The 25,597-nt window shown below is 45.6% G+C and overlaps 1 protein-coding gene across 2 annotated transcripts in view; it reads right to left on the bottom strand.

Annotated features, from left to right (window-relative positions):
* PFDN1 (prefoldin subunit 1) overlaps nucleotides 1–18,642 on the bottom strand; it is a 146,287-nt gene extending 127,645 nt beyond the window's left edge. The window contains exon 1 of one of the 2 annotated variants that reach the window (XM_030212970.1): nucleotides 18,559–18,642. In XM_030212970.1, coding sequence (XP_030068830.1) covers nucleotides 18,559–18,600 — 42 coding nt within the window. In that variant the 5' untranslated portion in view covers nucleotides 18,601–18,642. The other variant, XM_030212973.1, reaches the window with a different exon arrangement.
* Nucleotides 18,643–25,597: the final 6,955 nt, after the last annotated feature.

Below are 25,597 nucleotides of genomic sequence, written 5' to 3' on the forward strand. Positions count from 1 at the left end.
GTCAAGTTTATTCAAGAGCCTCCTGTGGGGAACCATTTCAAAAGCTTTGCTGAAATCTAAGCAGATTACATCTATAGCACGTTCCTGATTCAATTCTCCGGTCATCCAGTCAAAGAATTCAATGACATTCATTTGGCACGATTTACCGTTGGTAAAACCATGTTGTCTCAGATCTTGCAACTTATGGCTTCAGCATATTTCTGGTGTGGAGAGGTAGATCTGGGAGCCATCAGCATAAAGGTGCACTGAAAATCATGGGACGAGATCAGAACATCAAGGGAAGAAGTATAGACGGAAAAAAAAAAAGAAGTGGAGGAGAATCCCCCAGAGTAAAAGTGTGATGGGAGAGAGAAGAAAAAACAAGGAAAAGAACAGAGCCCTGAAATCCAAGCGAGGACAGCATATCAAGGAGAAGGTCGTGATCAACAGTGTCAAAAGCAGCAGACAGATCGAGAAAGATGAAGATAGAATATAGACCTTTGGATCTGGCAAAGAACAGATCACTGGAGACTTTAGAAAGAGTTTCAGTCCTGTTTCAGTCCTGTTTCAGTTGAAGAGGGCGAAAGCCAGGTTGATGTGGATCAAGAATAGCCTGAAATGAAATAAAGTCAAGACAACAGAAGTGAACAGCACGTTCTAGTATTTTAGGAAAGGGAGGAGAGAAACAGAGCGATAGTTGGAAGGACAGATTGCATCTAATTAAGGTTTTGTTAAGGTGGAAAGTGAAAGACTGAGAATATGACAGATAGAAGGGATGGCAGTAGGAAAGATAGAGCTAAGTAAATGGGTGGGAACAGGATCACAGGAACAGGAAAGAAAATGTGTAGTTTCCTCTTCAGTGATTTCAGAAAAGGAGGTAGAGGTTGAAGGAGGGTTGAGAGAATGGACTGAGGGAAGGAGAAGTGGAGGTGACTTGGTTGAGAATTCAAGGTTACTCTTGTAAACCTGATCATGAAAGTACTCAGCCAGAGTCTGGGAAGAAAGTGAAGGGGGAGTAGGAGGTGAATGTACTTTGAAGAGAGCAGCGGTCCTAGCACAGACGCCTGAGGAACCCCACTAACTACCCTTCTCCATTGTGAATACTGCCCATTTAACCCCACTCTCTGTTTCCTATTCTTCAACCAGTTTTTAATCCACAATAGGACATTTCCTCCTATCCCATGACCCTCCAAACTTCCTCTGTAGCCTTTCATGAGGTACCTTGTCAAATGCCTTTTGAAAATCCAGATACACAATATCAACCGGCTCCCCTTTGTCCACATGTTTGTTTACTCCTTCAAAGAATTGAAGTAAATTGATCAGGCAAGATTTCCCCATACAAAAGCCGTGCTGACTTGGTCTCAGTAATCCATGTCCTTGGATGTGCTCTGTAATTTTGTTTTTAATAATAGCCTCTACCATTTTCCCCGGCACTGAAGTCAGACTCACCGGTCTATAATTTCCCGGATCTCCACTGGAACCTTTTCTGAAAATTGGCGTTACATTGGCCACCCTCCAATCTTCCGATACCACGCTCGATTTTAAGGATAAATTGCATATCACTAACAGTAGCTCCGCAAGCTCATTTTTCAGTTCTATCAGTACTCTAGGATAAATACCATCCGGTCCAGGAGATTTGCTACTCTTCAGTTTGCTGAACTGCCCCATTACGTCCTCCAGGTTTACCGTGAAGTCAGTAAGTTTCTCCGACTCGTCCACTTGAAATACCATTTCCAACACCAGTATCCCACCCAAATTTTCCTCGGTGAAGACCGAAGCAAAGAATTCATTCAATCTCTCCGCTATTTCTTTGTCTTCCTTGATTGCCCCTTTTACCCCTCGGTCATCCAGCGGCCCAACCGATTCTTTTGCCGGCTTCCTGCTTTTAATATACCGAAAAAATTTTTACTATGTTTTTTTGTTACATTTGTACCCCGCGCTTTCCCACTCATGGCATGCTCAATGCAGCTTACATGGGGCAATGGAGGGTTAAGTGACTTGCCGAGAGTCACAAGGACCTGCCTGTGCCTGAAGTGGGAATGGAACTCAGTTCCTCAGGACCAAAGTCCACCACCCTAACCACTAGGCCACTCCTCCACTCTTTTTTTCGTAATCCCTCTTGGCCTTCGTTATCTGCGCCTTGCATTTGCTTTGACACTCCTTATGCTTCTTCTTGTTATTTTCAGATGGTTCCTTCTTCCATTTTCTGAAGGCGTATCTTTTAGCCCTAATAGCTTCCTGCACCTCCCTTTTAAACCATGCCGGCTGTCTTTTGGACTTCCGTCTTTCTTTTCTAATTTGTGGAATATGTTTGGCCTGGGCCTCCAGGATGGTATTTTTGAACAGCATCCACGCCTGTTGTACAGTTTTTACCCTCTCAGTTGCCCCCATAAGTTTTTTTCTTACACTGTTCTCCTCTTTCCACGTTAGGAGTTACAGACCAAGAAAGGGATCTAGGTGTCGTCGTTGATGATATGTTGAGACCTTCTGATCAGTGTGCTGCTGCGGCTAAGAAAGCAAATAGAATGTTAGGTATTATTAGGAAAGGAATGGAAAACAAAAATGAGGATGTTATAATGCCTTTGTATCACTTCATGGTGCGACCGCACCTCAAATATTGTGTTCAATTCTGGTCGCCGCATCTCAAAAAAGATATAGTGGAATTGGAAAAGGTGCAGCAAAGAGTGACTAAAATGATAGCGGGGATGGGACGACTTCCCTATGAAGAAAGACTAAGGAGGCTAGGGCTTTTCAGCTTGGAGAAGAGAAGGCTGAGGGGAGACATGATAGAGGTATACAAAATAATGAGTGGAGTGGAACAGGTGGATGTGAAGCGTCTGTTCACGCTTTCCAAAAATACTAGGACTAGGGGGCATGCGATGAAACTACAGTGTAGTAAATTTAAAACAAATCGGAGAAAATATTTCTTCACCCAACGCATAATTAAACTCTGGAATTCGTTGCTGGAGAATGTGGTGAAGGCGGTTAGCTTAGCAGAGTTTAAAATGGGGTTAGACGGCTTTCTAAAGGACAAGTCCATAAACCACTACTAAATGGACTTGAGAAAAATCCACAATTCCAGGAATAACATGTTTAGAACTAGTAAAAAAGGCCCGTTTCTGAGAGCAATGAAACGGGTGCTAGCAAGGTATTTGATTTGTGCAATGAATGTTTTGAAAGGGATTTTGTGCCAGGGTGGCCCCCCTCCCTCCTAGGTGCAAGTGTGTGTTTGTGACAGAGAGAGAGTGTGTGCGTGTGGGAATGAGAGTGTGTGCCAGTGTGGCCCCAGTCCCCCAGGGTGGCCCCCTTCCTTCCTTCCCTCCCTGGCAGATGCAAGTGTGTGTTTGTGACTGAGAGAGAGCGATTGTGTGCGAGTGTTTGTGAGAGAGTGTGAGTGTGTGAGTGTGAGTGTGTGTGAATGAGAGCGTGTGGCAGGGTGTCGCCCCTCCCCCTACTCTTGCCTGCCTGCCTGCCAGTGAAGGGGAGTTATGTCACTCCTGCATAGGATGCTAATCGTCTGTTGTGTGTGAACTGGTGTAGTAAGGAGTTCACTTGTGTGTGTTTATTTGTTTTGCTAATCGTCTGTTCTCTCTGAAGTGGTGGAGTAAGGAGTCCACTGGTGTGTGATGATTTTTTGTATTTTGTTACCGAACGCCACTGCATTTTCTTCGCTGTCCCCCTCGCGGTCCTCGGCGGCGCTGATTAAGGGAAGGTGTGGAACTCCGTTTGTATGATGTGCGATCTTCACCCGCCCTCAATGTGATGACGTGTAGACGCAAGGACGGGGCGGGTGTAAATGTTGTGTGTAGGGGGTTTGCGGCGGGATCGCGGCGTTTGTATTCTCTGTTATCTTCACCTGCCCTCGACATGATGGCGTGTAGGGGGGCTTGCGGCGGCATCGTGGCGTTTGTATTGTCTGGTACCCGCCCTTGACGTCATGACGTGTTGACGCGAGGGCGGGGCGTTGATGCTGTTCGAACGTCATGAGGACGTCATGACGTTCCGACGCAAGGGCGGCCCCGGACACTCATGGGGGAATATTCCGATCTCTGGCACCTCAAATTCCGGAAGTTGCAGCTTCACTTAGAACGTTGGGGTTGCGAATTATGTGCGGAAGAGGCGTGGCTGAGGGCGGGTCTATGACTGACAGTGAGTGGTGCATGAGTGACAGTGAGTGGTGCTGACGGGCAGTGCTTCCCTGGGTGAGAATTATAGAAGATAAGATGTTTGTACGTTTGGGAAGCTTGCCAGGTGCACTTGGCCTGGATTGGCCGCTGTCGTGGACAGGATGTTGGGCTCGATGGACCATTGGTCTTTCCCAGTGTGGCATTACTTATGTACTTATGTACAGTGTGGCAAAGAGACATCGAGGTTTTGAGCCAAGAGAGTTTGTCAACTGGATGTAGTAGTCCTGTTTGGCAAGTAAAAGAGCAAAATGGAAGGAGGTCAGCAAGAATTTGTAATGTATGAAGTCAGCATGGGCACGGGATTTCAGTCAAAGGCATTCAGCAGATCAGGTACAGGAATTTAGGTAATGGATTCTAGAGGTCATCCAAGGCTGGGGTTTGATATGCCTTACACAACGGGGAATGGGAGGAGCGAGAGTATCCAGAGCAGAGGAAAGAATAGTATTATAGGAAAACACAGACTCATTGACAGACTTGGATAACATAGTGCTTGTCAAGAGGCTTGAAACACTGGAGGACAGAGTAGAAGAGTCAATAGCCTGAAGACTCCTAAAAGTATTGGTGGAGATTGGACGGGACTGGAAGGGGGGGTGTTTAAGTGTTAAAGTTATTTGATGATGGTCAGAGAGGGGAAGAGTCGAGGCGCAGAAATTGGAGTGTGAGCAGTTGGAGAAGAAGATAAGATCAAGACAGCTGACATTCTGGTGAGTGGGTGCAGTGGGGCACAGTTGAAGATTGAAAGAGGATGTTAAAGCGAGAAACTGAGAAGCATAAAAGTCAGAGGGATCATCAGCATGAATGTTAAAATCCCCAAGAAATAGGGAAGGAAACGAAGGTTCAAGAAAGAAAGAAAGCCAGGTGTCTCAAAGTCAGCAAGACAGGAAGAAAGGGATTTATCAGGTGGTACATAAATGACTGCTATTTGGAGAGGCAGGAGTGGAGGAGTGGCCTAGTGGTTAGAGTGGTGGACTTTGGTCCTGGGGAACTGGGTTCGATTCCCACTGCCGGCACAGGCAGCTCCTTGTGACTCTGGGCAAAACACTTAACCCTCCATTGCCCCAGGTACAAATAAGTACCTGTATATAATATGTAAGCCGCACTGAGCCTGCCATGAGTGGGAAAGCACGGGGTACAAATGTAATAAAATAAAAAAAATAGAGGGATGGAGTGGACTTCGAAGGAAGAAAAGCACTGAGACTGAGGTGGAAGAAGAGGTTGAAATGTACAGGAGGGTGAAAGTAGTAGCCCAACAACACCTCTGCGGCCAACCGGACGAGGAATATGGGAAAAAAGGTAACCTCCATGACACAGGGTCGCAGCTGAAGCAGAGTCTTCAGAACAAAGCCAAGTCTCAGTTAGGGCAAGCAGATGGAGAGTAGATGTAGGAAAGTTTGTTGCAGACAGAGCGGGCATACCACAGAGCAAATGAAAGAGGAAGAGAAAAGGAAGAGAAATTAGATTGGAGACTTCACAGTGTGACCTGCATGAATAGGGTGAGAACTAATGTGAAGGACCAGGACTGAGTCTGATACCCCCAACAGATAGCAAGAGCAAGAGGGTACGGAGAAGAATAGGAAAACCCTCTGCTAAGTGTGCTGCGGCGGCTAAGAAAGCAAACAGAATTTATTTATTTGTTGCATTTGTATCCCACCTTATCCCACCTCTTTGCAGGCTCAAAGTATTACAAGGAAAGGAATGGAAAACAAAAATGAGGACGTTATAATGCCTTTGTATCGGTCCATGTTGCCACCACACCTCGAATACTGTGTTCAATTCTGGTCACCACATCTCAAAAAAGATATAATGGAATTAGAAAAGGTACAGAGAAGGGTGACGAAAATGATAAAAGGGATGGGACGACGTCCCTAAGAGGAAATGCTGAAGTGGCTAGGGCTCTTCAGCTTGGAGAAAAGACGGCTGAAGGGAGATATGATAGAGGTCTATAAAATAATGAGTGGCGTGGAATGGGTAGATGTGAAATACTAGGATTAGGGGGGCATGCGATGAAGCTACAAAGTAGAAAATTTAATACGAATCGGATAAATTTTTTCTTCACTCAACGTGTAATTAAACTGTGGAGTGTTCAGTTTTGGAGGCCGTACCTTGCTAAGGATGTAAAAAAATTGAAGCGGTGCAAAGAAAAGCTACGAGATTGGTATGGGATTTGCGTTCCAAGACGTATGAGGAGAGACTTGCTGATCTAAACATGTATACCCTGGAGGAAAGGAGGAACAGGGGTGATATGATACAGACATTCAAATATTTCAAAGATATTAATCCACAAACAAATCTTTTCCAGAGATGGGAAGGCGGTAGAACGAGAGGACATGAAATGAGACTGAAGGGAGGCAGACTCAAAAAAGATGTCAGGATGTGTTTTTTCACAGAGAGAGTGGTGGATGCTTGGAATGCCCTCCCGCGGGAGGTAGTGGAGATGAAAACGGTAACGGAATTCAAACATGCGTGGGATATACATAAAGGAATCCTGTGCAGAAGGAATGGATCCTCAGGAGCATAGCTGAAATTGGGTGGCGGAGCCAGTGGGGGGAAGAGGGGTTGGTGGTTGGGAGGCTAGGATAGTGGTGGGCAGACTTATACAGTCTGTGCCAGAGCCAGTGGTGGGAGGCGGGACGTGGTTGGGAGGCGGGGAATAGTGCTGGGCAGACTTATACTGTCTGTGCCAGAGCCGGTGGTGGGAGGCGGGGCTGGTGGTTGGGAGGAGGGGATCGTGCTGGGCAGACTTATACGGTCTGTGCCCTGAAAAAGACAGGTACAAATCAAGGTAAGATATACACATATGAGTTTATCTTGTTGGGCAGACTGGATGGACCGTGCAGGTCTTTTTCTGCCGTCACCTACTATGTAACTATCCAGCTTATAATCGAAAAAGAAAAACGCCTATATTTCGACCCAAATCGGGAGATGGGCGTTTTTCTCGCAAAGGCGCCCAAATCGGTATAATCGAAATCCGATTTTGGGCGTTTCCAACTGCATTCCGTCGCGGAAATGAATAAAGTTGATGGGGGCGTGTCGGTGGCGTGGTGGAGGCAGGACTGGGGCGTGGTTATCAGCTGAGGAGAGATGGGCGTCTTTAGCTGATAATCGGAAAAAAAAAAAGGTGTTACTATATGTTGCCAGAAAATGTGGTAAAGGCGGTTAGCTTAACGTGGTTTTAAAAAGGCCTGGACAGCTTCCTAAAAGAAAAGTCCATAGACATTACATTGACATGGGGAAAATCCACTGCTTATTTCTGGGCTAAGCAGTATAAAATGTATTGAACTTTTTTGGGATCTTGCCAGGTATTTGTGAACTGAATTGGCCACTGTTGGAAACAGGATGCTGGGCTTGATGAACCTTTGGTCTGTCCCAGTGCGGCAATACTTATGACAGCAATGAAGACGAGATGTACTCGGACAGAATGGAGATGGCTGAATGAAAGCAAGGAAATGTTGAAGGTTGAGAGCTGAGAAGAAGCAAGAAGACAAAAGGGATGATAAAAGCAGACGGTGGGCAATGTGTTCCTGCAGTATACAGTGGTTTCAGATGGAGAAAGAGACTAGGAAGGGAAAGTACCAAGAAGAGGAACTGTACTGGAGCCATACAAAATAGCAGAGAGAAAATACAAACAGTTTAGAGAAGAAGTTTCAGCGCGCAGCATCTGGAGTGAAGGTGGACCTGGGAGTCACCCCGGACTAGGCTGTGAGGATATGCAGATGAACTGTACATTCTCCACAGCACCTGGAAAGCAGCTGGTGGAAGTGCTAGGTACCTGGAGCAAAGGCCCAGAGTCAATTGGGGTGGACCTGGGAGTCACCCGGACTAGGCTGAAAGGATATGCAGATGGGCTACACGTTCTTCACAACACCTGGAAGGCTGCTGGTGGAAGCGCTAGACACCTGGAGGGAAGGCCCTGGATAGGGTGGGACTGTGAGTCACCCCAGACCAGGTTGTGAGGATATGCGGATGGACTGCACGTTCTCCACAGCATCTGGAAGGCAGATGGTGGAAGCGCCAGGCACCTGAAGAGAAGGCCCTGGATAGATCGGAGTGGACCTAGGAGTCACCCCCGACTAGGCTGTGAGGATATGCAGATGGCTACAAGTCCTCCATAGCACCTGACCCCGAAAGCAGGCCAATGCAGCCACCTGAACTTTCAAGGAACTCAAGGAAAAGGACTTATCAAGACCTTCCTGCAGGAAGGCCAGGATCCAAGTCACCGAGACCACCTCCACTAATACTCCCAATGATGAACACCAAGATTCAAAGGTGCGCCATATGCTCGCATAAGCCGTGGAAGTACAACGCTTCCACAACTGAAGCATCGTAGTAATGACCCTATCGAGGTAACCTTTCTTCCTCAAACGCGCCCTCTCAAGAGCCAGGCCGTAAGACCAAAGGGGAAGAGATCCTCCCTGGTGATTGGCTCCTGAACTAGAAAGCTGCGGTGAGTTGAGAAGCTCAGAGGCTGATCAGCAAGCAGATAAGATCCGTGTACCATGTGCATCTGGGCCAGTCCAGGACCAGCAGGATCACTTGATTCGGGTGCCTCACAATCCGCCCCACCACATGTCCCACCATAGGCCATGGCAGGAACAAGCAGAGGAGAGCCAGGGGATGGTTCCTAACACACATTAGACCCCCAACACAAGCCAGGGATTTAGAGGACTTCTTAGAGCAAAGTAGGGTAGAAATCAGTACAGGGTAAAACCCGCACTTTCCTAATCATTGCCTCTCAATGGCCATACTATAAGCCAAAAAGATCTGGATCTTCCATTTCTACTGCCCTTGCCAGAGTAGACACCGACCCTTGGGCAGAGGAAGTGGGTTGTCCACCAGCAGACACCAGAGATCTGCACACTAAGGTCTGTGAAGCCAATGCGGTGCCACCAGCAACACCAGATGAGGATGTCGTGCAGTCCCATGGAAAAAGTGGCCAATGACAGGCCACAGAGGGAATACAGATAAGCTCCACTAACAGCCAAGGCTGTGCCGTGGACTATATCCCCTGAGAGACCAGGTTCCTCCGGCAGCCAAAAAAAAGCATTCCGCCTTTACGCTGGCTCTAGACACCATCAAATCAAACTGAGGCACAATGAGCCGAAAGTCCTGGAGCCCCAGCTTCCATTCTCCTGGATCCAGGAGAAAACAACTGAGAATGTCCACCCGTACACTGTTTTTGCTGCAATATGGATCGCTAAGAGAGCCAGCAAATATGTCTCTGTCCACTGACAGAGACTTGCCACCTCCATGTCCACCGCCTGACTCTTGGTTCCACCCTGCTTGTTGATGTACACCACTGCTGTGACATTGTGCAACAGCACACTTTCCCTTCCAGGAGAAGCCAAAATTTCTGCAGAGTGAGACGGACTGCCCAGGTCTCCAGGTGGTTGATGGACCTGGAGGCATATTTTCAAAGCACTTAGCCTTCCAAAGTTCCATAGAAACCTATGGAACTTTGGAAGGCTAAGTGCCTTGAAAATATGCCTCTTGGTCACCTCCAGGCTTGCCCAGGTGAACTGTGCTACTCGTCCAAGACAGTGAGATCTGCAACCGGGGAGACTCGAATCTGTGGTGACAAGCACAAACTGAGGAAGATCCAGAGGGACCCCTCTCAATAGGTTCACTGGACTGTTCCATCAGGGTAGACTGTGGTTCACCCTGGGTGTGAGTGGAAGAGAACCATGAAGTCCCAAGAGGCCAGAGCCCACCGTGACAAGAGGGCCCACTGTAGAGAATGCATGTAAGCCCTCGCCCAAGGAACTACCTCCCGAGTCGCAGTCAATCTTGCCTCACCAATCTACTACATTTCTTTGAAGGGATGAACAAACATGTGGATAAAGCTGAGCCAGTTGATATTCTGTACCTGGATTTTCAGAAGGCGTTTGACAAAGTACCTCATGAAAGACTCAGAGGAAATTGGAGTGTCATGGGATAGGAGGCAGTGTTCTATTGTGGATTTAAAACTGGTTAAAAGATAGAAAACAGAGAGTAGGATTAAATGGTCAGTATTCTCAATGGAGAAGGGTAGTTAGTGGGGTTCCTCAGGGCTCTGTGCTGGAACTGCTGCTTTTTAACATATTTATAACAAATTATAGATATGGGAGTAACTAGTGAGGTAATTAAATTTGCTGATGACACAAAGTTATTCAAAGTCATTAAATCACAGGAGGATTGTGAAAAATTACAAGAGGACCTTATGAGACTGGGCATCTAAATGGCAGATGACGTTTAATGTGAGCAAGTGCAAAGTGATGCATGTGGGAAAGAGGAACCCGAATCATAGCTATGTCATGCAAGGTTCCACGTTAGGAATCACGGACCAAGAAAGGGATCTAGGTTTTGTCGATGATACGTTGAAACCTTCTGCTCAGTGTGCTGCTGCGGCTAAGAAAGCAAATAGAATGGAAAACAACAATGAGGCTGTTATAATGCCTTTGTATCACTCCATGATGCGACCGCACCTCGAATACTGTGTTTAATTCTGGTTGCCACATCTCAAAAAAGATAGAGTGAAATTAGAAAAGGTGCAGAGAACGGCAACGAAAATGATAAAGGGATTGGGACGACTTCCCTATGAGGAAAGGCTAAAGCAACTAGGGCTCTTCAGCTTGGAGAAAAGGCGGCTGACGGGAGATATGATAGAGGTCTATAAAATAATGAGTGGCGTTGAACAGGTAGATGTGAAGCGTCTGTTTACGCTTTCCAAAAATACTAGGACTAGGGGGCATGCGATGAAGCTACAAAGTAGCAAATTTAAAATAAATTGGAGAAAATATTTCTTCACTCAACGTGTAGTTAAACTCTGGAATTCGAAGCCAGAGAATGTGATAAAGGTGGTTAGCTTAGCGGAGTTTAAAAAAGGTTTGGACTGCTTCGTAAAGGAAAAGTCCATAGACCATTATTATGGACTTGGGGAAAATCCACTATTTCTGGCATAAGCAGTATTTATTTATTTGTTTGTTTGTTTGTTGCATTTGTATCCCACATTTTCCCACCTATTTGCAGGCCCAATGTATAAAATGTTTTGTATTTTTTTGGGATCTTGCCAGGTATTTGTGACCTGGATTGGCCACTGTTGGAAACAGGATGCTGGTCTTGATGGACCTCTTGTCTTTCCCAGTATGGCAATACTTATATACTTATGTATTTATATACGTATGTACATGGAGCATAGGAGCTGCAAACAATCCTAGACCGTGGTCTGTGGAAGCTTGCACAACCGCCAACGTTTATATAGTTTTCTAACATAAAGGTTAGTTGCCTTTAATATAGCTCCTTTCAGTCTTGTGTTTTGCTGGTCTACATCCTTCAGCTGTTCCCATCCTGCTAACTGTTCCTTGAGAAATTCCCCCATCTCGGCAAAGTTAGTTCCTTTGAAATCCAGGACCTTCAATCTCAAGTGAGCCCTCTCTTCTGTTTTAATATTGAACCATACAATGATCACTAGATGCCAAATGGTCCACCACCTTGACGTCAGAAACGTACTCTCCATTCGTAAGCACCAGGTCCAGAACAGCTTCATCCCGCGTCGGTACCGTTACCCACTGCTGGAACAATTCTTCCTGTAGGGAATCTAAGATCTCTTTGCTTCTAGACGACCCCGTAGCCAGGACACCCCAATCAACATCCGGCATACTGAAGTCACCTTCAGAATTTTAAAGTACATCTACTAACTTCGGAGGGGGGGGTCATATTACTCCAATTTTATTGGATTGTGCCCTTGGCCAAGCACTAATCTCACAGTCATTCAGCTCTATAAATTCCTCAAATTAGTTTTTCTATCATGGCCCAAACTACAAAACAACTGAATATCAAATCAATTCTTGTATACAGCTAATATCCCCTTTCCAGGGGTTCAGTGCAATTTACATTCTAGGTGAGTCAAATATCAAGTGAGTCAAATATCGCTGGCTGATATAAATGTAAACCTGCTAAAATATTAGGTAACACAGATTCAGCTACAACTTTGAAAACTAACAAAACAAGTTTATACTGTATATGGTACTCTAAAGGAAGCCAATGCTGTTTCATCAATACTAGAGAACTAAATACGGTCAACACAATTTAGGCCAAACGTAATCTGAGCCACGGCATTTTAAGCCACTTGGAAAGCTCTTTATGACTTTTTAGATGTACCTGTTAATAGATTGTTACAATAATCAAAAGATGATAGAACAATGCTCTGTAGAACTAGTCTAAAATTCTCAATTGAGAAAGAAAATCTCTTAAACACCTAATCAGTTTTAACTTCATAAATATTGTACTCACCAATTTCTTAACCTGATCTCTCATACATAAAGTAGAATCAATCACAACACCCAATGTATGCTTCTTCTGTACTATTTTAATCTCTAACCCATCGAGAACAAATGATTCAGGTATATCAATAGTTGGAGAACCAGCCATCACCATCATTTGCGTTTGGTCAAAATAACCCAAACACAAAATAGCCCCGACAAAAAAAGACAAAATAGCCCCCAGCACATCAGTCCCTGATAAAGGGGTCTGCCCACATTTTAGTTCCTGACAAATGAGCCCCCTGACAAAAGGGCCTACCCACGAGTATTTTACCTGCTTCTGCTACTGCAACTGTGTGTTTTTCCGAGTCCCGCTGCTGCTTTGAGCCGAGGTTTGTCTCCCCTTTGCCCCAGAAGCATTCTCTGTAGTGTCCCGCCTCATCTGATGCAACTTCCTATGTCCATGTAGGCAGGACACAACAGAGAGAATGCTTCCAGGGTCAGCTGAAGCAGCTTACTGATGCTGCATATGGACCACAGGAACGTTGGAGAATTGCCTGCGGGGTGAAGGGCGGGAGATATACCAGACCACGGAGGGTAGGCAGAAGGAAGAGGGAGACATGTTGGACTACGTTGGGAGGTGGGGATAAAGGGGGAAAAGAGATGCTGGACCTTCAGAGGGCCATGAAGGGCTATGGGCTATTTTATCAAGGGCTATTTTGTTCAGGGCCACCTAGAGACACAGCCTGGCCCGGGCCAGGACCGCCGCCCCACCCCCACACTTGGGCTGCCCCGCACACCCCCTTCCTTACCTTCCTGTGTCCGACTGCTCCTCCCTTGGTCTGTCAATCATCAGCATATGTACCAAAAGATACATTCCACCACCTAATAATTTTGCTAATGGCTGCAAATCAATGTTAAACTCTATAGATATAGATGGGACAGCACTGTGCCCCACAATACATCAACCAAGCTTTAAATACTCAGTCCCCTATCTGGAGCACCCAAATGAAAAAGACTTCAACTAATACAGCATAACACCTTTTATATCAATAGTACCCAGATGATGCAATTGGATCCTATGGTACACAGTATGAAACAAAACTGAAGTCCAGCAAAATAATCAGACTATCATAACTATTATTCACATTTCTTCTAAGGTCATTCAATTGAGGTCTCCATATTAAAGCCTTCCCATAAGCCTGATTTATTAGGATCTAAAAAATAACAATACTCCAATTTTTCTATTAGCTGTAACACCATAACTTGTTCAAGTACTTTCCTGAGAAAAGCCAAATTTGAACTGGATGGTAACTACCAACCTCCACTAGATCTAGACCTATCTTCTTTACAGAGGTCAGACAATTTATTTATTTCATTTGTATCCCACATTTTCCCACCTATTTGCAGGCTCAATGTGGCTTACATGGTACTGTAATGGCTTTCGCCAGTTCCAGTATGAACAGATACAAGGTGCTATTGTGATAGAATAAGATTCATGTATGGCTGATGTATTTGGGAACTTAGGGAGGAAGAAGGAGGTTGCGGTGTGTCCATTACGATCTTTGGTTTTGTTATGTTGCAAAATAATGAGTATTTAAAACTAGTAAAAAAAGGCCCGTTTCTGACACAAATGAAACAGGCGCTAGCAAGGTTTTCCTCAGAGTGTTTGAGAGAGTGTGTGAGTGACTCTGTGAGAGAGAGTGAATGTGCAAATGTGTGTGTGACAGAAAGAGAGTGAGACTGGGTGCGAGTGTGTCTGTGAGAGAGAGAGTGCGTGCCAGGGGCCTCCCTCCCTCCCAGTTCCAGGGTCGTCCCCTCCCTCCCTCCCTCCCTCCCTCCCTCTCTCTCTCTCTCCGTGTGTCAGGGTCATCCCTCCCTCCGAGTTTCAGGGGCGGGCCTGTTGGGTACTCGGCTACCGGGCTGTAACCTAGGGCGCCCCCAGGGAATGGGTTGACTGCGGCCAGTCCTGTGCTATAGGTAGTGTGGCTCCACTCTTCCCGGGGAGCTTTGTAGGGAGAGAGCCAGGCTGGGGATGCCTAGGTGGGGGCAGCAGTGTCCAAGCTCAGGCTGTGGTAGCCTCCGTAATCGGGATATTGGGCAGCGCTGGGATAGCTCTGCAGGGAGGGGTGGGGTTGCATAGAGCCCGGGTACATGCCGATGTCCTTCTCCAGCAGATAACTCACGTACATGGTGCTAGCCAGGGTGGGCCAGCCAGCAGCATACTGCAGAGGCCCTTGGGGCTGTTGCCGACGCCAATCCTATCAGATCCCTTGGCAAAATTCTCTCTCTCTCTTTCTCTTTTGCAAGGCCACTTCCCTCACCAGCGATTCGAGTTTGATGCGCCGGGGGGGGGGGGGGGGTTGATGCGCCATGGGGGGCTTCTGCTCCTGTTCGCCCCCTGCTCTTTCCCATCGCCATCCCCAGCGGTGCCGTGACCTGCGTCCACATCACGCGCCCCGCCCCCTCCCAGGTCAGCCAAGCTCCCAGAGGTGTGGCCACAATGGCAACGGTGACGTCAGCCTGGGCTTCGGAGCCTAGCAGACCAACTCTGAAGAAGTCACAGACACAGGCAGCAAGACGCATAGAACGTTGGAGGTGAGAATTATTATATAGGATAATCAAGAATACACCTTCTGCCAGAACTGTTAATAACTACTACTACTACTTAACATTTCTAAAGCGCTACTAGGGTTACGCAGCGCTGTACAGTTTAACATGGAAGGACGGTCCCTGCTCGAAGAGCTTACAATCTAAAAAGACAAATGTACAGTTAATCATATAGGTCAGACAGATTGGGGCAACCTATATGTTCGAAAGGTTAGGTTCCGAATGCAGCATTGAAGAGGTGAGCTTTAAGCAAGGATTTGAAGATGGGTAGGGAGGGGGCTTGGCGTAGGGATTCAGGAAGACTGTTCCAGGCATAGGGTGAAGCAAGGGAAAATGAGCGGAGCCTGGAATTGGCAGTGGTGGAGAAGGGTACTGAGAGGAGGGATTTGTCATGTGAGCGGAGGTTACGGGCAGGAACGTAGGGGGAGATGAGGGTAGAGAGGTAGGGTGGAGCAGCAGAGTTGTAAAAGAGAGGAACCATATTGTTTTATTAAACAAGGACAGGAATCTAGGGCAGTGGCTCCCAATCCTATCCTGGTTTTCAAGATATCTGAAAGCAATAGTCATGAAACAGAAGCTTGAATGAAATGGAGAAACTCACATGTATATTCCATGTAGATATCCTAAGAATTGAACTGGCCTACTCCAGGACAGATTTGGGAACCACTGATCTACAGTACAACTCAATGGACTTGTTCTAGCTAAGGCCTCTCTCATCAATAGATCAGTAAGTGGTGAAAATACATTCCCATTCTACCTGCAGACTCTCTTGATATGCATGAAATTCCAGGTCTGTTGCTAATTCAGCAAAAAGCATAGTTACATTCTTCCTAAAGAATTTAGCAAGTTTGTCGGTGCCAGATCAATATCATTAACCTGAGACCTACCACTATCCTCTTGCAAAAGACTCTACATTTAAAGAAAAAAAAGTGCCCATAGGCAGTTCTGAATCTTAGAGATCTTAGCAGCAAAACATTGTCTTTCTGCATTTGCCATAGATTGATTTAGTTTGCAGCTATGTTTGAGATTTTTTTTTAAATTTGTTTTGTATATTTATTATCTGTTTCCCATTTGTTGTTAAACGCAGTCTTTTTCATTTTTGGAGGCTTAGGTACTCATTTTCAAAGCACATAGCCATACAAAGTTCCATCGGAACATGTGTTAACAACATTGTACATTTTATGTTAAATTGTACCTGCTGTACACCACCTTGGGTAAATCTCTTCATAAAGGTGGTTAATAAATCCCAATAAATAAATATGTACCTTTGTAAGTCTATGTGCTTTGAACATTAACCTCTTAAAAAGGAGTCATTAGTAATAAACTTTGATGTTGGAGTATTGTGTTCAGTTTTGGAGGCCGTACCTTGCGAAGGATGTAAAAAGAATTGAAGAGGTGCAAAGAAAAGCTACGAGAATGGTAAGGGATTTGCGTTACAAGACGTATGAGGAGAGACTTGATGACCTGAACATGTATACTCTGGAAGAAAGGAGAAACAGGGGTGATATGATACAGACGTTCAAATATTTGAAAAGTATTAATCCACAAACGAACCTTTTCCGGAGATGCGAAGGAGGTAGAACGAGAGGATATGAAATGAGATTGAAGGGGGGCAGACTCAAGAAAAATGTCAGGAAGTATTTTCTCACGGAGAGAGTAGTGGATGCTTGGAATGCCCTCCCGCGGGAGGTGGTGGAAATGAAAACGGTAACAGAATTCAAGCACGCGTGGGATAAACATAAAGGAATCCTGTTCAGAAGGAATGGATCCTAAGGAGCTTAGCCGAGATTGGGTGGCAGAGCCGGTGGCGGGAGGCGGGGATAGTGCTGGGCAGACTTATACGGTCTGTCTCAGAGCCGGTGGTTGGGAGGCGGGGATAGTGCTGGGCAGACTTACACGGTCTGTGCCCTGAAAAGGACAGGTACAAATCAAGGTAAGGTATACACAAAAAGTAGCACATATGAGTTTATCTTGTTGGGCAGACTGGATGGCCCATGCAGGTCTTTTTCTGCCATCATCTACTATGTTACTATGTTGAATCTGTTTTCTTTTGTCTTATGTGCTGTATGGATCCAAGTTCCTTTGTAAGTCTGAGTGCTTATATTCATTTGGACATGCATAAATAAATGGCTACAACACCATCACTTCCTTTGGTTATGAACACTACTACCTCGGCAGCACTATACTTTTATTTGCAGAAGACTTACTTAATGGTTAAAGAATACTTCCCAATCTTTGTGGCTGTGACCCCATAATTGCAGCCAAATAAGATTGTGTGACCCCCAGGAGCTGCAAAATAATTATGCACCTATGGAGCGCCCACGTAGTATTGTGACCCCAAAGACAAGTTTTGTGACCCCCATTTGGGGTCCGAGCCCACAGTTTGGGAAGCTCTGGGTTAAAACATTTATTTTGTTTAAACTACAGGAATGCACAACTGTTTTCTGTCCCAATCAGAGTTTTAGGAAATTTCAGGCTTTAAAAAACTAATATGAATGAGATCTATTGGCCTGCGCTGCCTCCATTGTATGAAATAGATCTCATGCATATGTATTGTGGAAATCCTGAAAACAGACCAGGGTTGTGCACCCCTGGGCTAAAAAATATCCTGGCTACCTTGACAATGTGGAAAATACATATGCATTAATGTTTAGAATAGGAAGGCTGAAAGCAAAACAAGTTAGCATTATGCATGGAAACAATCTGTAAAAAATCTGGAAGTGTATATGATTGGATCTGAAATCTTCAAAATAAAGTTTAGAGTGCAAATAAGATTGCTGCACAGATCTGGTGAAGAAGAGGTGAGAAGGGAGCTAGAAAATGGGAAATTTTTCACTCAAATCTGTTATTCTTATGGCATGTTGAATGAATAAACAGATTTAAACTAAAAACATCACTCTAAAGCCATTTCTTTGGCAGTACATCATTCCTTTGTAAATCAATAAGAACTGATTTGTCCCACCTGCTTACAACACAACCAAGTCTGCATCTTGTGACCAAAATCTAACGTACGAGTAACCAAGTGGCAACATCTGATCAAGCCCAGAGGGGTCCTTTTACTACGGTTCGCTAAATGATAAGGCGCCCACTAGGCATCTTATCATTCAGCATGCGCTAAATCTGTTAACGCACCTTAGTAGAAGGACCCCTAAGTTATGTTTTCTTCACTACAGCTACAACATTTATTGATCTGCTATTCTAAAATAAACACATATGAAGTAAATAAAAACAGGAAGAAAGCAAGAATTACAAATCAAAAATGCTGCAATCAACAAAAAAGCCCGGCTCCACTTACTTCTGATCAACTAGAGACAAACAGATGTAGAAGCAAATAAATTTCACATTCTAATAGACATCAGAACAAGGGGCAGGTACCATAATACTAGAGTGAACAAGAAAACTACACCTTTTTCTCCCTGTTGAAACTCCTCGCCCTCTTCAGCACCCCCGGAACCCGCCAAATTCTACACTTCGCCGTATGTTTGAAACTATCGATAACCATGTACGCTAAAATATGATACAATCATCAATCATTCCACCGCTACCTTCTTCAGCTCCAGGTCCACTACCACCGCCATCTTGCGCATTCACACTGACTAGAAACAGAACTTCCCCACCACCCACCCCAGTTCCGGAAGGAAACGCTTATGCTGCAGTGCGCAGGCGCTACGAGAGTTTTGGACGGTTTTCTATAGTTTCGGAGGTTTAATAGACAGGAGTGTTATCAATAGAAATCAAACAAAATAAAACATGGAAAAGAAAATAGACAGGAGTGGAAATTAGCGACTTTCTAGTCCACTGTAAGCAAGGAAGCCAATTTGGTTAATCTCTGTTTCCACTCCGCGGCTCACTCAGCCGTCATTGTCGTCGTTCAATCAAAACAAAGCAAGCAAACCTATGAGCTGCTGCATCCACGTTGTCGTTCTTTATTGTTGGTCCGTCAAGTCTAAAGCTTAAAAGGTGGAGGAAAAAATAACAATTGCACATCACTAAAACAGCTTCAATAAACTCTGTAGTTTGTGCTCATTTTTCTTCACTGTTCTTCTGTACAATACAGATGGCCAGATTTCAGTGACGATATCCTGTTTCTTGATGGGTTCATTTTAACTGTTGTTGTAATCTGCCTGGGCAGCCTGGTGTGCTATAAATAGCCCCCAGATAACCTGAGAACCTAAACAAAAATAGGACTCATAAAATCAGATTGATGAACCAAAGCTTAATTAAGCAATTTATTTAAAAAAAATCTTCCAATGTGGTATATATCATTCAGTGTAAAAAAATGTAAAGAAGGATGCTATATTGGAGAAACAGGCCAGATGCTTAAGACAAGATTTAATCTGCACAGACATCACATGAAGATAGCCAGTGCCAGTCAGGTTCCCACCCCGGTGGGCCTAGGGTTACCATTTTGTGTCCTCTGAAAAAGAGGACACATGTCACGCCCCCGCCACGCCTCATGCCCCGCCCCTGCCACGCCCCCTTCAGGTCCGGGTTCCGCCCCTATTCCCCCCCCCCCCCCCCGTCACATAGTCCCCTCCCCCCCATCACATACCCCCCCCTCACTTACTGTCTAGCCCTGGTGGTCTAGTAGCGTCTTCTCTTCGGGGCAGGAAAGAGCCCCCTCTTTCCTGCCCGGAGCGCTGCCTGCCCTTGCCTGCTGCATCCTCCTCGGTATGGCTGGGGATTCAAAATGGCCACCGAGAGTTGAAGCGGCCTCGCGAGAGTTCAACTCTCGGCGGCCATTTTGAATCCCCAGCCAGACCGAGAAGGATGATAGACAGGGGAGGCAGCGCTCCGGGCAGGAAAGAGGGGGCTCTTTCCTGCCCCGAAGACGTCACTAGACCACCAGGGAACATGGTAAGGAAGGGGAGGGGAGGGGACGGGAGACCAGGTCACCAGACCCACGGCGCCGATCGCCCGCCCACACGCCCACCGCACGCACGCGCCTGCCCGCACCCGCGCCCACCCACATTTGTCCAGAAATCCGGACAAACGTGGGCGGGGGCAAAATCCGCCGGACGCCCCGGACATGCCCTCAAAAAGAGGACATGTCCGGGGAAATCCGGACGTATGGTAACCCTAGGTGGGCCAGCATTTTACAAGACCAGGACACTGCACCAGTGATTTCACAGTAAGAATCCTGAAAGGTAACTTTAAAACAATACAGGAACGTAAGACCTTTGCAGTCAGAATGATTGAATATTTTGACACCCAACAGACAGGACTTAACAAGGATCTGGGTTTTCTAGCCCATTATAAACCATAACATTGTATTTCTCTGTTTATCACCCTCCTCTCACCTACCCACACCCATCCTGTTAGAATATCAATGAAATGCTTTGATGTCCCCATGCATACCTCCTACCCACCCTCACCCTCCCACCCTGTCAGACTGTCAAAGTAATGCTTGGATGCATAGGCGGTCGGTGGCCGAACTGTTTGGGGAGGCTAAAGGGGGTGGGGTTAGGGGTGTGGTCGGGGCGGAGCTTACATCCATAATTGTCTGACAACACAGAAAAAAAAATAAGTAAAAATAAAATAGTCACAATACCTTTTATTAAATTTAGATATTAGATATGTATCATATGTCAAAGACTAAAGTGGTTGCTCAAAGCATATACTAACCACAATCACTCAACTGCAAAACACTATGCACAACTTTGTGCAAAAACACACTCAGAACCTTACTGTACCATAAATATTACACTGAGCAGACCTTAATACACCAATATACCACCCATACGGAAAATGCAGACCATCAACAATATGAAACAAGGGATCATAATATCACAATTCTCATGTAGAGCCACAAAACACCCTTTTAGGGTGGATAGTGTTCACAGTGAGCTCCTTTTATTAATGACCAGATAGAGATAAGAGTTTTCAAATTTCAATTTTGGCACAGTATAAGTCATCACAAACAAAATATAGGAAAACCAAAAGCATTAGGGGCTTATAGCCCATTTAGTTATGTTTAAACAAAAGAGATCTGCATGAAACAAAATATTATTTTTTTTCTTTTGACTTAAACCTTCAGAGTCAGCACCTACCTCTCCTGAAATCTAACGTGCGCTGTGTGCCACAATTTCCTCAAATTATTATGGTCTGGGTTTGGGAAGGAAGTGAGAACACCTCAGACAGCCACTCTTAACCAGCCTTGAGCCTTCCCTACTCAGTGACGGCCCCTCCCGCGCATTCCCCCCTATGCGGAACAGGAAGTTGCATCATGACGGGACGGGAGCTCTTGTAGGGAAAGCTGACTCTGACAGGCTGAGCCTGAGGCGAAGAAGAACATCATGATGACGATCGGTGACGTTGGGTAGCCCGAAGCCGGTTTAAGGCGGATCGGGGGTGTGGAGGCAAAAAGAGGAGGAGGAGGGACGCAGCGCACAGGTGAGAGACCGAGTAGCCCCGGGCGGGCGGAACTGGGCATGGGCATGGCGCTCAGGTGATGGAGAGCCAGCAGCACTGCAAAGAAGAGAGAGGACTGGAGTCAGTCGACTGGTCTACTCTCAGACAGTGGCGTAGCCAGACCTGACATTTTGGGTGGGCCTGGAGCTAATATGGGTGGGCACTATCAGTGGCGTAGGAAGGGGGGGCGGTGGGGTGGTCCGCCCCGGGTGCACGCGCTGGGGGGGTGTCGGCTCGCTGGTTCCCTGCTCTTTCTGCCCCGGAACAGGTTACTTCCTGTTCCAGGGCAGAGAAAGCAGGGAAGCAGCAGAGCCGACGCAGCTCCCAGTGACGTGCACTAGGGGCGGATCGGCCCTCCCGCCTGCCCCCCGCTGAAAGGTAGGGTGCGTTTCGGGGGGGGCGCTCTGGAGGGGGGGGGCGCCGTGCCCGGGGGGGTGTCAGGCACCCTCGCTACGGCACTAGGCACTATGTATATAGGTATGTGAAGCACTTAATGGTGGATTTCTAAGTAGTCTGCCCAACAGCTGCCCTACATCAATATAACCCACATATATACTTAATAGAAAAACAGTATTTGTAATACAGTTACATTATCCCATATCTTAAACTTGACCAGACATAAGTCTGCAATAATGGCAAACATCTCAATACACATGACAGGATCCTGCAATATAATTACAGCAATAGCATAGATCCTTCAAACTTTGCTTTATAACAAATGCCTAATTAAGTAAACTTTTAAGTCTTTTTCACTTCCTCTAGCTCTACTCTATTTCCCTTCTGATGCTGACAAAATAAAATGACCACAGTTTAGTACATATCCTTCAACTTTACATTATAATAAATATATACAGTATGCCTTATTAAGCTGTATTAATCAAATTTAAAATATGGTAAATATACCTTTGAAGACTTCTTCCTTTTCTACCTACTATGGAATTTGTCACATATAGAGGACATAGCTAAAATGTTTCCTCTTATAGCTTTCCATAGGAAAAATGTATTTAAATTCGGGTAGCACCTCAATAATAACAACACAAAATCCCTTCACCTCCAGGTACTTTGTGAAGTAACAGAAAATCCTGCAAAGAAGCTTCTTGAGTCTATGTTGCAAACCTTAACCAGTTCTGAATACAAATGCCAATAACAGTACCTTTAAAAAGGCAGCAGTGAATACACACAACAGCAATACGCATCTCATTGGAAAGGCCAGACAAGTCAGACTCCTAGATCCCCCACACAAACTACATGCCAACAAAATCTCTCACCTGCTGGTTCACATGCAAAACACAGACCAACCCTCATCAATTATAGAATTAAGGACCAAAAATCAGAAATTGTCTTGTAGCCTGGCATCAGTCCTTCCCTTCCTTATTCCTCTTTGAACCTACTATTGGAACCATCAGCCAATGAAATGGCTTTTAGCTGTAGCTACCCCAGGTTACCTGATAATTATGCACACATCATTGCAGTCATGCCCTCCTCTTGGTGTACATGCTCAGACAAAAAAAAACAAAAAAAACTTTGAACCATTTAAAGATTTTAACAATGACACTATTTATTTTTTTATTTCTCCCCAGTCTCGCTTGCACACCTCCCTCCAAACCTGTTCTCTTTAATTTGAATGTTGTTCACTTCAAGCCAGGGGCGTAGCTACGGGTGGGCCTGGGTGGGCCCAGGCCTGCCTAGGTTTAAGCACCGAAAAGTGCACACATCAGCTCAGCAGCCGCTACCAAAGCCTTAATTTTTTCAGCCGTGGCAGCCCGCTCAACCACCACCTACCTACTTTTTTTGGCCGTCGGCACTCTTACTGGCAGGCGGCAGCTCTTCGGACTTCTTCTGGAATGGATTCTAGAAGGTCCCGGTCCTCCCCTCTTCTTCCCTCAGCCAGCACTGCATGCCTGCATTACCACTCTCCCCCAAGCCGCGCCGCTCTTCAATCTCATCTCATGGCGCACTAAAGTCTAGCTCTGGTATTGCACGCGCCATGCATACTACTGTCCGCTCCCCCCCCGGCCTGGGTGGCCCGCAGTGCGCACAGCACGATGGCGACGCACGCAGTGCCACATGGGAAGGCTGCCGGCCTGAATGTGTCACGGCACGGGCGCCGCTCCTTAGTTCACACTGTGCCTGCCAGCCTGTGCTTGTGGTGGGGTCTATGATTTTCAGTGGGTGTCTGTTGTTCTCGAGTCAATCACAGCAGCAGCAGCAGCAGTAGAACTTCCCCCGCAGTCCCACAACACTGCTACAGGAGCCAGGTAATAAATATATATATTTTTAAATATGTAATTGTACTCATAAATGCTGGCTGGTGATGGTGGGCTTCTGGGTCACATTAAGCACTTCACTGCTTAGGGCAAAAAGGTATATTTATTTATTAAAATATACCTTTTTTTGCCCTAGGCAATGAAGAGCCCACCCCCACCCAGAAGCCCTCCACCAGCCAGCATTTTGGTTACTCTTGATTACCCTTGCATTTTGCCTAGGGCAAAAAAGGTATATTTTAATCATTAAATATACCTTTGTAATCAAAATGATGGCTCTGGTGGTGGGCTTCTGGGTGGGGGTGGACTCTTCACTGACTAGGGCAAAAAAAAAGGTATATTTAATCATTACAAATAAACAATCTGCAACGAGTGTGTAGTTATAACAAAGAAACTATCAAACACATCAGTCCAATATAGTGTCACACTGGGGATTCAGATCTGAAGGATAAAATATATTAAATTTTAAAAAATAGCCTCAGTGTAACAGGGAGCCTGACGTTATGCTCCACTGTAAATATTACCATCACAGGCTTCCACCACCTTCCGAAAAATAACACAGAGAAAAACTCCCAGAATATTTCAAAAATTCTAAACAAGTGGGAGAAAAGTCTGTGTTTAAAAAACAGAAGGGAGGGTAACACAATTTAACACAATACAGATCCAAATACCCACAACACTAAATCTCACTATGAATATAAATCACCCAAATAGACACTAATTAGCAATCCCTCACTAGACTAAAATCCTCATTCAAACAGAGAAGCCTTGTGTCTACTGACTCTGGGCCAACTACACCTTTCCTGGCAAAGACCGGCTACAAAAGGGGGAGAGTCCTATAGGGGCCCTTTCGTCTCAACCCCAGTGAAGACCTCAATGGCCAAGGGAGGAGTTTTAGGGCCACAACCCTCACTCGCAACTATCTGTTTCTTGGGACATTCGGACCTCTGGACTTCAATCCTTTACCTTCCTCCACACTAACCATCTTGGACTTGGGTGTGATACTTTCCACTTGGACAATTGATAAAGTATCAAAGGGGGGATTGTAGGGGGCGAGGTTGCACTAGTTGAACTAGAAGGACTTTCTATACTTGGACTTTGCATATACTTTTGTGTTTGAACCAAAGAATCAGAGTTTTTCTAATGAGCCTAAACTACAACTTTACAGCTTGAACTTGTTAATAGTAAAAACTCTTTGTTAACCAGCAGCTAGATAACAATTTGTAGTAGTCAGCAATTCAGGGTTGTAAGGGAGACAGCTAGCTCTGTCAGCGCAGTCTCGTGATCAATACACAGAGGCTGTATTATGTGGATGTGCTGAAACAATACAATAAGTAACATCTTCCGCCAGGGTCGCTTTACTCATACTACCCCTCTCCTCAAGACCCTTCACTGGCTCCCTATCCGTTTTCGCATCCTGTTCAAACTTCTTCTACTAACCTATAAATGTATTCACTCTGCTGCTCCCCAGTATCTCTCCACACTCGTCCTTCCCTACACCCCTTCCCGTGCACTCCGCTCCATGGATAAATCCTTCTTATCTGTTCCCTTCTCCACTACTGCCAACTCCAGACTTCGCGCCTTCTGTCTCGCTGCACCCTACGCCTGGAATAAACTTCCTGAGCCCCTACGTCTTGCCCCATCCTTGGCCACCTTTAAATCTAGACTGAAAGCCCACCTCTTTAACATTGCGTTTGACTCGTAACCACTTGTAACCACTCGCCTCCACCTACCCTCCTCTCTTCCTTCCCGTTCACATTAATTGATTTGATTTGCTTACTTTATTTATTTTTTGTCTATTAGATTGTAAGCTCTTTGAGCAGGGACTGTCTTTCTTCTATGTTTGTGCAGCGCTGCGTATGCCTTGTAGCACTATAGAAATGCTAAATAGTAGTAGTAGTAGTAGTTC

Source organism: Microcaecilia unicolor, chromosome 8 (assembly GCF_901765095.1).
Source record: "Microcaecilia unicolor chromosome 8, aMicUni1.1, whole genome shotgun sequence".
In the NCBI taxonomy this organism is placed as follows: Eukaryota; Metazoa; Chordata; class Amphibia; order Gymnophiona; family Siphonopidae; genus Microcaecilia; species Microcaecilia unicolor.